Below are 13,577 nucleotides of genomic sequence, written 5' to 3'. Positions count from 1 at the left end.
TAGATAGATAGATAGATAGATAGATAGATAGATAGATAGATAGATAGATAGATAGATAGATAGATAGATAGATAGATAGATAGATAGATAGATAGATAGTGGAGGAGCGAGGTGGGTTTTCCACCACTCCAACTGGAATCATTTTAGAGAAAAGAATTCAAGTATAAGTGAAGTTGATTTTCTATTACGTTTGAAACCTAACAGATCTGAGTATAAATTTGTGTCCTTCACCAAAACGCTCGCTTGTTCAGAAAAGTGCCTCCACTTGAAGGACAACAGAGGTTTCATGTGAAGCACCCTGTGTGTGCTTTGAAGTAGCCCTCATTTGTGTGGCACTTGTGAGCCTCCTGAAGTAGCTCGTGATCAACGTATAAAAAAATAAAAAATAAAGTTCTCATAGGTGTAAAAGGCAGAGTCTTATATGGAATCATTAGGAGCTGATTGCAGCTGCTTTCTTAAGTAGGACCCAGGTGTATCACACTTTACCAATTTTCTGTGATGGCACTTGAGGTTTCACAGCAGCCAAACAAACAGGGAAAAGAGCCTTGGCATCTTTTGGAAGATTGGCTCATAATCATCATAATACTCGTGTGAGGGAGCTGAGGATAAAATAACACAAAAAGACTGGCAGAGAAAAGAAAGTGCCCATGGAAAAAGCTGTAGTGACACAAATTTAGATATGGATTTCTGATCGCTCATGAGTGTATGCTTCACATTCCTCCAAAAATAGAGAATTTGTGCACTTATAGTATACGGAAATAATAGAATTGTAGAATTAATAGGGATATTAATCAATTATTAATTGTTCCTAACCCAGATCTGTTTTATATCCTATGTGATAAATATGTAATTACATAATTTTATAATGCAGAACACAATCAGAGAAGACAGCTGATGAGAGCAAAAGGAAAGCAGTCCTGTTGTTGTGCTTCTGGTTTAAGCTCCTTTGATGCTGCACTGGCTTTAGGAGCCTAGTTACTGCGTTCAGCTCCTTCCAGATTTACAGTTCTCCCTTAATCTGTACAGGGATCCGTGCAGCCTTGTTGACCAGAGATTACTGCCCACAAAACAACAAAAAGTCACCCATGAAAACAAGCATCCAGCAGGCATTGTTTTGAGCTTAATGTCATGCAATAATAAATGTGAGTTTTTTTAGGAGGTTATAGAGCAGATGTGGCGATGCTCAGTTATGATGAATGTGAGAGGGGTGGGGGTGGGGGGGACTTGTTGATTTCTTTGGATGTTTTGATGTGTGGACTAATGAACAGCGTAGTGAGTCTAATTGGCTTACACCACTCATGGGGCTGGGGTGCTGGGCGAGGAAAATTGAATCAAAGCTGTAGGAAATTGCTCAGTGTAGTTATGTCTCATATGGTGCTAATGGGACCAGTTCACAGTCACGAGACCAGCCAAAAAAATTCACGTTAGCGATGCCCCTTTTTACCACTTTACACTGGAGGAGAAAAACAGCTTATTAAAACATGTTGAATTATTTTATGTATTGTTTTCTGTTTTTAGGCGATTGATGTTTATTTCAGTAAACTAGTCCCAGAAGGAAAAATGTGTTTAATTCAAGCATTATTTTTTTAAAGTGAGTTTACTTTAATAAGCTTACATAATGGCATCTTCGTTCCATCTACCTAATGCAGTGCCGGTCTATTTTTAATCAAATAAAATGGAGAAGAGCACTGCCCAATTGCCCCATTGTGCGCCTTGAAAGAGAGGCACGTGCAACACAACATAGATAAGGAGAGGGAGAGAGAGGGAGAGAGAGGGGGAGGGCAAGTGTGCGTGCGCGCGTGTGTGAGCGCGCTTAAAGATAGCCTCTGGGGATATCTGAGCGGCACACACCCCTCGAGCCTGTTTAGGGAAACTCCCCTTTCAGCACCCTGGACAGAGGCAGCGCTGACCGCTGATTATTTCAGCTGAAGTAGGTTTTGCAGGGTGCAGGCTCACTTTCCCACTTCTCATTTCAATGGTATCGACACAACGTTCAAGATCAACTTGATGAATATTCAAAGTTTCAATTCCTGCTGGCTGTCGAACGGGAAAGGGTCCACGGAAGTTCTTTTTAACTTTTTGCCGAAATTCATCCAGAGTCGAACAAACCTCAGCTTCATCTCCAGAGGATAAGTCTCCAGGACAGTGCGGGGTTTTGAATCCACATACTCAGTGTCGCGTTAGAGGTTTTGTTGTTGTTGCTGCTGAATCACAGACGTGAGTCTTCGTTTTGGAGCATCTTCAAAATGCTGCTTGAACACCCGGGATCAAGCTGTCAAAACACCGGGAATTTCTCCCGGTACAATTCTGGCCAAGGTAAGAAAACAGCCTGCCTGTTTTTACAACTGATGCAAATTACGCAAAGGGTTTGGAGAAACACAGCTATCAAATACAGTTTAATTGGGCGCCGTGGGTCCGTGAATTCGTCACGATCCTGTCCGGCACAGCAGGACTGAAAATTAATTTAAGTGATCTGTAACAAGCATGAAACAGTCGCTGTAACGAGGAAAGCAAAGGCACTCCAGAAAAATGCTAAATATATAAATAGGTGCAAACCTGTGTAAATAAAAAAAATTAAATAAAAATACCTAACATAAATAAGACATTTATGTTACTGCACTAAAAAAAAGTTGCAGGAAGACTGCTGGGCAACCCACGGTGGTGCATATAGACTGTTTCGAGACGCCTGTTCTGCACTGCGTGTGGGAGACGTTATGAATCCGTAATGAGTCTTCATTGTTGGAGACTCACAGGAACAGATGTTATGCGCGTGTTGTCATTTCACACCGCCCGTGCTCATGGCGCAGGAAGCGGATATGGGGACAGCACTGGGCCCGCTGTGGCAATAACAGCCTCTGTGAGGACGCACGACAGACTGCCAGTAGGCAAGAAGTCGCTCCCACCAGCGGACCCAGCAACACGACACATGCTCAACAGGTGTCCCACCTGTCAGGGCAGGTGGGACACCTGAGGCCGCTACTGGGGGCTGGTTATGGGGGGGGGGATGGAATTTAGGCTTTGAATTGTTGGTGGATTGTAGTCTAGAAATGTTATTTAGTGTCCAGAAAAGTCTCATGTTCGATGCTTCTTCATTTCGCTAGATTCTGGAACAATTTTGTAGCAGTAGTCACTTATGTTATCTGAAATAAAGAATCATTCAAATCTTAAAATATTTTTCAATCCAATTTCCGCCACATGTTTCACCAGATTTAAACATTTGTATTTTGATTTTTTTTTTTAAATACATGTTTTATCAACGTTGCAACCTTTTTCCTAACCGACTTGCCACTTCTCTGATAAGATAACCTTTATTAGTCATTTTATGGCTTTGTTGCCACATTACTGTCGGCTCACCCCCTCAAAAGTGAGCGATCAATATGACATAAATATTATTACAAAGCTGAAAAGTAAGAGGGGCACACATGAACCCCACACCTTTCTCCAAAACGTCGTTCATATACTTCTGAAATACAGGCAAATGGGACATTGATTTTAGATTCATCAGCGGGTCCTGGCGGTTGTGGCACTACCCGAGATTTCCCCAGGCGCTCTTTTGTGCCAAAGATCAGTGTCAATAAAATTCATTGGGGTGCTGGCCCGATCAACATGTTATTGAACAGCCAATCTCTCCCCTGAATAAACACTTGTCTTCAAGCAGACACTCAACATGACATGGAGATCGCGTATGCGTGCTCAGTTATGCATGTGTTCGTGAGTTAGTAAGATATTTAAAATGAATGTAAAAATCTGACCGAGCGGAGGAATGCAAAAAGAAAGCACTCATGAAATCATACAATTTACTCTATTATTATTATTATTATTATTATTATTATTATTATTATTATTATTATTATTATTATGAAATAGATGGAATTGCTTTAGTTAAAAGCTATTATTCTCTCTTTTACGCATGCATTGGAATCTGAATTAAGGCGTATACTTAGTCGTGTGGCAGTTTTAATCACAGTAATATTTTTTTTTTTAGAAGAACATGAACCAATAAATACATAAATAAATAATTTACATTACAAAATGTAATTAATTGGAAGAAACACAAAAAACTTACTAAAAAAATAAAAGCTGAGACTTAGTATACTTACCTTTTCTAGGCACGCTCCGCTATGGTCGTTGTATGTGATCAGGTTGCACATGCAGGGTTGTTTTTTTTGTTGTTGTTGTTGTTGTTGTATGTTTTCTTTTTTGCAGTTGTAGCATCTGAAATAGTTAAATCATTACAATTACCCAGTGAAAAAAAGTTTCCAGGTGTTTCAGTATTTACGATATTTTTATGCCTAAAACAAAACTTTAAGCGTTTAAATAAGACATATAAATCAAACGTTATTGCCACAATATTGTGTTGTATGATTATTTTTTCATGAAAACATATATGACTATCTATCATATAGACAAATAGATTTCAGTTCAATAAAAACAAGTGCTTTTTTTCGATCCTTTCTCTTCATGTTTGTAAAGTAATAGGCTACAACATTATAGTGCCTCACTGAGCACAGAAGAGCTATTAGCTTCTCCCCTAACCTCCTGTTTATTCGGATCCGGGGTAAGGTACTCAGTAGGTGATGTTAATCCATCTCCCTGTCGCCTAGGAAACGGCGCAGCGTAATACAGCCCTGGCTTCAGCACGGGGAAGCATAAAAGCGAGCTCTCCTGGACTCTCGCGCGTTTGTGTTTCAATCCCGGGCTCCTGCAAGCTCGAATTTGACAACACGTCCGGTGTGAGTGTGTGTATGTGTGTTTGGATAGACACAAGCAAAGCAGGTTTGATTTAATGTAAGTGTTAATCATGAGCAATGGATGGACATGCTGAGCTCAACTCTCCAAAAGAGGCACCAAATAACGCGGAGATGCTGTTCGCTCTGCTGGCTCACAGCGAGGAGTTGCAAAAAGGTAACCAAGGCAAAATATAATCACATTGTTCGTTTTGCACATACGTGTGTGTGTGTGTGTGTGTGTGTGTGTGTGTGTGTGTGTGTGTGTGTGTGTGTGTGTGGCATGTGTTCACACACACCTTTTAAAAAGGCCGTCATATACGGCCACGGGACTTGCACGGGGATTGCTGTCTGTTGAGCGTGCGCTATCATAACTGGTGATGTTCCACAGCTGCAGTCTTTTATTTTGGAAAATAAAACCTTCCAGGACTGACAGCGTGTCATTTCGTGTTGCTCCACATTTCTGCAGGAGCAATCGTAAGCACCGGGTTTTAACTTTTGATCTGCTTGAACTGTCTTTCAAATTTCGTTTGATGCTCTGTGTGGAGGTTAAATCCGGTTTAACTCAGATTTATCCACCGTTCGAATCTCTAATTATGTTTTCTATATTTTGCAGTCAGAAATAAACTGGGCATTTTTTTCTTGTAAACATTCACAAGTTGTTGTTTTTGTTTTTAAATGCGCGAACATGGTTATATATTTATGACCGTTCATTTTGATCAGTTATCAGATTGCTGACGTGATGCGTGTAATTTCAGCTGGGATGTTCGTGTATCATTTTAGTATTTTGAAGTGGGCCCTCCAAGGTGAGCAAATTGCTTGGACACCATGTTGGTGTGTGCCGTGAGACTACAGGCCGCAGCTTTCTAGTTTTACAGAGCTCTCTGAATTAATGATGACCTGGATACACCTGTTCTTGATGTGGCTGCCACCGCACTTGTGCACAGCTTGCTGGTGATACCAGAAGAAATGGTTCGTTCATATTTTATGAACAGCCCGCAACAGAACAATAGGAATGCGATTCCTTGCACGGATGGAATATGAAGTGGTTGAGCTTCTTTTAATTAATAATAAAGAGGACTCGTAAGGTTTTACCTACCATTGTAGCTGTCCTTATTTTGCCTTTGTGCAGTTTTAATGCTAAACGCTTAAAGCGTCTCTAAAATCTATTCATTTTATAGCTTCATAAGTGGGAAGTGCACTGAAGGAACATTATAAAAAATACTTTAAAATGTAGTGTCAGGTCATGTGAGGCCTCTCTTTTATCCGGGGGGTCAAACATGGGAAATTTACAGGCAAACCAGCAATCGCTGTTAGCGTGTATGCACATCTCAATCCATGCACATTTTCTTCAGTTTTAGTGTGTTTTACCTTAAACGAATGAATGTTGTTACAAACTGTCGACCTGTGCCTCACAAAGCAGTTTAAAAACATTCATATTTAGCCGATTTCTTATCATTTTATAGCTTATAACACATCACTTTTAATGTAATAATGATTATTCAGTTTTTAAATGTGCCTAATTGTTCGGTTTCAAATGCGATTTTACTACTTAATGCATGAAAAATTATAGTCTCATTTTTCATTTTTCCGTGACTTCTATGAATTTTTTTTTCAAAAGTGAACAAGACAAAGAGGGCGTCTGTAAAACGCCAACAATTAATCCTCGTAATTACCAAATGAATCGTCCAATTAAATTTTAGTTTACAACTAATAACTGACTTCAATTTTATGTTATTTCATACGACAACAAAATAAATAATACATATATAAAATCAATGATTGCCAGTGTTTTTAGGCCTAGATCATAAGCATGAACAGGACATAAATGATACTATTAAAAAAAAGTGCCAATACTTAAAAAAAAAACACGCACACACACAAATAGATGAAAGGGCTAAAAAGCGAAGAATGGGTCAGGTGAAATGAAAAATCTAATTACTATCATTATATTTACAGTGTTTTGACCCTCCCGCTCTTTATTTTATCTATAAAGCGGGACGTTTTCTTATTGGGAGTCTTGCATAATTAAACAGTTGTGTCCATTAGGAGATAATTATTCAGAGTCTCTTTATATTAAGCACAATGAGCATGCCCGGCTGTCATTTTGCGCACCGATTCCCTTCGTGATTTTTTTCTTTTCTTTTCTCGTCTCGTTTAAAAGACTAAAATGCTGTGATTCCATCTTGTCTCCCGCAGAAATCCCAATGTGTGCAGGCTGCAATCAACACATCGTCGATCGCTTTATTCTCAAAGTGCTTGATCGCCACTGGCACAGCAAGTGCCTGAAGTGCAGCGACTGCCAGGCACAACTGGCGGACAAGTGCTTCACCAGGGGTGACAGTGTCTACTGCAAAGACGATTTCTTCAAGTGAGCAGCTTTCAGAAAATAAACCGTGCTAAATAAGACATTGATTATTAATTATTTCTTTTCAATTTCCATTTATGGCTTGCTGGATGAGATGTATACTGATGGCAACCTTCTGTTTCCAAAAGGAGATTCGGGACCAAGTGCGCAGCATGTCAGCAGGGGATTCCGCCCACACAGGTGGTGAGGAGGGCGCAGGACTTCGTCTACCACCTGCACTGCTTTGCCTGCATTGTTTGCAAGCGGCAACTTGCGACAGGTGACGAGTACTATTTGATGGAGGACAGCAGGCTGGTCTGCAAGGCCGACTACGAGACCGCCAAGCAGAGAGGTGAGCTGCAGATATGATTGCCTCACGTGTAACAGATCGGGAAACGGTCGGCAAATCAGTTTGTCAGACTCCAGGCTCCGGCATGTTGTACTTTGTGTGTCTGCTTGTTTTAAGCAACCTGCCATGACAGACGTCATCCTTAAACTTTGACCCACCTGCGCTAATTGCATCATTGCCTCCAAACCGATCGATACTAAACTGCATAAAGCGCAGGTCAGGAGGATTACATCTGCACTCTGCACTTGAAAGGATCAGCTTTCAATAACTCTTATTATAGTGGGCGGAGAGACTCAAGAGAGAGATGCATGTATGTCTGACCGTGAGAGAAGAATACACGTGTATGAGTTTGTGCGGGCTTCAGGATTATTTACAGCACGGAAATGATATACAGTGGCGTCAGGAATTGTTCTCCACTACAGTCACTGCAATATATACATGTCTGCATGGATGAATTTTACATTGCAAATGCTGCAAATTGACATTCCACTTATTATTTTTTGTAGGAATAGTTTCTAACGTTTATTCATGTGTATAAATATAAAATAATTCCCTTACATGATAGTTTTTGATTTTAAAAAAGTCCATAATTAAAATTAAACATGCTTCAAGACCACTAAAGCTGTTTCAGAGTAAAAGTTTGCAATTATAGCTGTTAAAAAAAACATTGCTTTAACCGTGGCATATAGTGGGGCACTGATTAATTTGAGCTTTAGTGTTAGATGCAGTGTTTATACTGGTTTGAAATGAACAGCTGACTTGTAGTCATTGAAATGATATGAGGTGGCGCAGCCAACAGCCTAAAACACGTTCACCAGATACTCTGTTTTGTATCAGTGCTCTGCTTTACCTCATATTACTGAGAGTCCCAGCAGGCTCATTCGTGATAGGGCAGAGTGGGCATGGCCGATTTTTATCTCCCCATCTGTTTGTTTGAATTTACTGTGCTGATTTATGCAGTGAGTGAACACAAGTTTTCACCAAAAACACACACGTTTATTTTACTAATGACAGGGTGCAATTACTTGGGCAGCATCCATTTGGATGATGGCTTTGTATTTTGCTGTGCTGGCAAACAGATGTGCAGACATGATGCAGTTATGCACAGGGATCCAGATTTAGGGTTTATGAGCTGAAGTGAATTTATCTATTTATGTAAAATTAGGAGACAGGATGTTATGCAGGTTATGTGCTGTTGGTTGCTGTAATAAGTACGTATATTTATCAGAGATTGTAATGTTGGCAACTGAGGATGTCTGTACAGAATTAGCTGGATGGACTAGACTGGAGCTTATTTCTTTATAGCAAATTGATTGACAGCTGTTGTACAATTATAAAAATATTGAATTTGTCTTTAAATATTTTTGCACATTTACAAATATTAGTAACAAATATTGTTACTTTTTCAGATCCACATAGAATCTCAAAAAAACGCCTGCCCAGTGCTGACACTGTATGTTGTCCATCTGTCTTTCAGAGGCCGATTCTACAGCAAAAAGGCCACGAACGACCATCACTGCGAAACAGTTAGAGACACTGAAGAACGCTTACAATAACTCTCCAAAACCAGCCCGCCATGTGCGGGAGCAGCTGTCATCAGAGACGGGTCTGGATATGCGGGTTGTGCAGGTAGAGTACATTATTATCCATTAAAGGCTATTCCATTAGTGTCCTGACTTCATTATCAAGGGACAATTGTAGCTGACCTGGCACAAGTGTACTGTACGAACAAGTGCATATATGTGTGGGTGCCTGCTGGGTGGCGTGGGGGGCGGATTTACGGCTAGATGGAGTAAAATGAAGTCCGACTGAACGTCAGCACTGTTTAAGTGCAAGCTCGTTAACAATGCTAAGAGGGCCCCTCGCATATTGTCTGCTGCTGAAGAGCCCCCTCCTGGTTGCTGGGTGGTGGTCATATATATTGTTTTATTTGCAAGGACAAAAGTAGAGACAGAAGCCACTAAAATGCTCCTCATTATTCAGTGAAAGCGAAGGGGTGAAGAGGGTTCACTCAGGGCGGAATATCATTAACAAGAATGTAAAACTGCTTTCTGTGCTCGTGACTGAAATGAATACATTTTGTGTGCAAGATCAAATGAATGAGAAAAAAGAAGTTTTTGCATTTAGTATCAGACTTCACAGACACCAGAAGGCAGTGAGATTACAGACAAATTAAGACTACTGGCTGCACATATACTGCTGTCTGTAAGCCAGAGTTTGAGCGGATCAAAAGCAAAGTCACAAAATTTCAAATATTAGAAGTCACCGGCGAGATAACCTGTCTGCTCTAAGTTGAGGACGACTTGTAGCTGTCATGAAGTTAATTAAATGCATGATAAATCTGATGCTGGGGACACTAGCAGTGACACCAAACAGGATTACTGTTCGGTGTCACTGCTCAAGTCTCTCACTTGAGCTGAAGTGGGTGTGAAGTGGTGTCCGGACAGTCTCTGAACATTAATTTTGCTTTAATGCTTTAAAGCATAGTATGTGCATCACGTAAGGAGCTGAGGACATCAGATGTAGGAGACTTTGACTTCTTTAGAAGTCATAACGATGAAAAAAAAAGTGGCTACTTGTTCAAAGTCTTTTACACTGAGAAAATTAAATAAATGATAGAAACAAAACAAGCTGAAAATGATTTAATTAGTTTAATCAGTCAGACACTGTATTTGTATCTAATGATTTATCATGAAGTATTGCAACTTTGACTAAAAACAATTTCTTCTTCTTCTTCTTTAACCCTGCAGGTGTGGTTTCAGAACAGGCGAGCTAAAGAAAAAAGGCTGAAGAAAGATGCCGGGCGCCAAAGATGGGGGCAGTACTTTCGCAATATGAAGAGGTCACGGGGTAGCTCCAAATCTGACAAGGACAGCATCCAGGAGGAGGGCATGGACAGTGATGCAGAGGTGTCCTTCACAGGTAGCGTCAACAATGCAATAACTGAGAGAAGAGACAGCTTCTTTTAAATGTGCCCTAAGAAAAGCACAACTGCTACTACTAACATAAAGATGGCTCCTTCACTTTAAGTGTAACTGCCATAAAGGTGAGCCAGCATGCTCACAATTAAATTCATTACATGCACTTGTTGCCTTCCTACTATGATATGTTTTCACATGAGCAATTATGTAAAGAGTAATATTTATAATAAAGCAGGGAAACTGAATAGACCCATCATTATTGTTGAACTGTGGAATATTGATAGGCAGTGGAAAGTGATGACCGGCTCAAATGAATTTTTCCTCATATGAGATTGAAGAGCTTTTCACACAATGGCACCAGATCTACCACTCCAGCTACATTTAGCTGACTCCTTTAAAAAGAAGTTGAACACATTTCTGTTTAACTTGGCTTTCTTTTGCAAATGCTATTTACAAAAAAACAGATGATAAAATAAAATAGTATTTTTATCATCGTTTTTTAAATTATTATTTTGCTCTGCTTTGTGACTATGTGTCTGTGAAAAGCACTTTTTAAATAAACTTTACTTACTTGCTTACTTAGAGCAAAAATCTGCTTTCCTTTCACGTTTCGATACATGAAGCTGTGACGATATTCAAATAAGAATATAGTGTCTGATATTCCAGGCACATCACAAAGTGCTGCAGTAAAATTTCGTCTTGCAGAAAGTACTTTGTTGACTGGATGTTTATGATGAATTGTTGTAACTGGAGAACAAACACATTAGCTAACTGGAAGCTGGCAGCCCAAGCTGCTCTGATAACCTCCCTAAGCCACTTATGGTTTTTGTTGAGGTGTGACATACAGCATATTCTCTTGTTTCATATTTTTCTCTGGGTTTAGTATATTTTTATATTCCAGGAAGGGTTAATAATTAGTTCACCAAGCTAACAATCTGAGGAAGTTACTTGAATCAGGAAAATGGGTTTGCGAAGACTCATTTGTGCAGCTTTACTTGACTTGAACACACTGCATCAGCTCTATTGAAGTTCATTTTTTGCAAACATTTCTGCTTTTTTTTTTTAACTCTTGTAATCTTAATTATCTTAATTATTCCTTTATCTTTATCCTTGTTTGACAGATGAACCACCAATGTCAGAGCTTGGCCACACTAACGGCATTTACAGCAGCCTGAGCGAGTCCTCTCCAGCTATGGGAGGCCGCCAAGCGGGCAACTCTTTCCCCCTTGAGCACGGCGTCCTCCCCTCTCAAGACCAGTTCCACGACATGCGCTCCAACAGCCCCTACAGCCTTCCTCAGTCACCGGGGTCACTTCAGGCACTACCAAGACACCAGCCTCTCATCTCCAACCTGGTCTACCCTGATTCTGCCCTATCTATCATGGCCCAAGGCAGCGGTCCTGGGATCAACCCTGCTGTGAGGGTTTCCATGGGGGCAGCTAACGGCCCCAGCTCAGACCTCTCTACCGGCAGCAGCGGCGGATACCCAGATTTTCCAGCCAGTCCTGCCTCCTGGTTAGATGAAGTGGACCATGGGCAGTTTTGATTGGTCAACAATAACAAGTTTGAGCTTTTTTTCTGCATTTTTTGTGTCTTCTGTTGGATTTTAAGAGTTGGAAAATAGTCTCACAGGGCTGTGATTGTGTAAGGAAAGGAAGCAGATTGCTGTCCCTGGATCACATCAATAGCTGACTGACAGGTTCATTCGGAGTGTGTTATCTGAATGAAAGTAAGGAAGACAATGCTCCTCATTTTAAGGACTTGGCCTAACAATTATCCTTCAGTAGTAATACTGTATGCAAAGTAAGGAGTTTTTCAAAAATTCTCCATTTTCAGACACCACTATAAGCTCTTTAAGAACAATATAGAGACCACACACACACTCAGAAAGTTTAGACATCAACCTTTTGTTTGCTTTACCAACTCTCCCTCTCCGCCCACTGCTCTTTGTTAACTAAAGTGTAGTAGGTGCAGAACTCAGTTCAACATTCAAAGTCTTTAAATGTCTGGTTGTTGCCAAATGTCTATATAAATATATATAATGGTTTATCATTGTGGAGACTTTATTTTTATACAAACCCCTTCTTGGACATGAATAAGAACCCGCATATGAGGACTTTGTACATTCTTGAACAGGGATATAGGCAAAAATTGTAGATGTTGTCTTAAATGGTACCTAGGGATCCAATTACTTCTATGCATTTGTGTGTTCTCAGATGTAACTTGTTCGTTTCATTCTACCAGAAACCACCCCAAGGAAGAACTGTAGTACCCGGGGTCTGATGTATATGTTTGTTTATGTGGGAAAAAACCTGTTTTATGTCTTATTTATTCTGTCTGGTAATGATGATGATGATGATGATTCCTAATTAAATGGCAGGACTTTAATAAATTTGTCACCTAAATCAAAATGGGATTCAGTCCTTTTTGGTTGCTGTACAAAACAGTGCATCATACCTTATGTAATGAGCGCTCATAAAAGTAATTGAGTAAAGTATTCGAAGCGGTTATTCAGAAAACTGAAGATGAAATTTTATTGTTACATTTTAGGTTATTTTTAGCACTTGAAAAATTATTGTTAAAACAGGGAAACAAGAACCAACGAACAAGGCAGTCACCCTTTATTCGTCTTACCTGCAGCATTTTTTATCTTGCATCTCTATAGTACATATCGCCACACTGACTGTGAAACCAGAGCAAGCCTGCAGTTCTGCCTGTGTCTGCAAATTGAGTATCTGGCTAACTACCAACACTGTATCAGGGGTTCAACAGCTCTTTAGTGAAGAAATTTGATGCAGTCAACCCATCAATTCAGAGATTACTGGGTCTTGTTTGCCCAAATGTCCCTATGGGAAAGGAATCTCCAATCCATTATCCAAGAAGGGATCAAGTGCCCCTTGTGAATTTCCTCATTTGTTTAGTTATTCAAAGTCAGATTCAATTAAATAGATTAAACAGTAAATGTGTGCGTGCATGCGAGTGTATATGTGTGCGGTTCTTTGTTGACGTGTTTCCTTCTATAAGGGCTTGTAATACATACGCATGGAAACACCTTTGCATCATACAAGTTTTAAATCTTTATGCTTTCTGTAGTGTTTTTTAATGGGTGCTTTCTTTTTGTATTGATATTTGTGCTCACCATCTATAAGCCATTAGCGGGTAAAGCCATTTTACTTTACCTGTTTCAATTTCACTTCAAGCATCCTAAATATGTAAATCAATAAACCGCGATG

General features: G+C 39.9%; 1 protein-coding gene across 4 annotated transcripts in view; it reads left to right on the top strand.

Moving 5' to 3' along the window:
* Positions 1–12,736, top strand: part of lhx3 (LIM homeobox 3) — a 16,246-nt gene extending 3,510 nt beyond the window's left edge. Inside the window, exons 1-6 of one of the 4 annotated variants that reach the window (XM_005720429.1) lie at positions 1,865–2,316; positions 6,927–7,098; positions 7,227–7,426; positions 8,901–9,052; positions 10,174–10,345; positions 11,466–12,736. In XM_005720429.1, coding sequence (XP_005720486.1) covers positions 2,247–2,316; positions 6,927–7,098; positions 7,227–7,426; positions 8,901–9,052; positions 10,174–10,345; positions 11,466–11,890 — 1,191 coding nt within the window. In that variant the 5' untranslated portion in view covers positions 1,865–2,246 and the 3' untranslated portion in view covers positions 11,891–12,736. Of the gene's footprint in view, positions 1–1,864; positions 2,317–4,865; positions 4,906–6,926; positions 7,099–7,223; positions 7,427–8,900; positions 9,053–10,173; positions 10,346–11,465 lie in introns of those variants that run through there. The other 3 variants (XM_005720428.1, XM_013909448.1, XM_005720430.1) reach the window with 3 other exon arrangements.
* The last annotated feature ends 841 nt before the right edge of the window (positions 12,737–13,577 follow it).

Source organism: Pundamilia nyererei, unplaced genomic scaffold (assembly GCF_000239375.1).
Source record: "Pundamilia nyererei isolate P.nyererei 1_Seehausen unplaced genomic scaffold, PunNye1.0 scaffold00002, whole genome shotgun sequence".
NCBI classification, from domain to species: Eukaryota; Metazoa; Chordata; class Actinopteri; order Cichliformes; family Cichlidae; genus Pundamilia; species Pundamilia nyererei.
The sequence above is the reverse complement of the archived record's forward strand: the minus strand, read 5'-3'. Positions and strand labels throughout refer to the sequence as shown.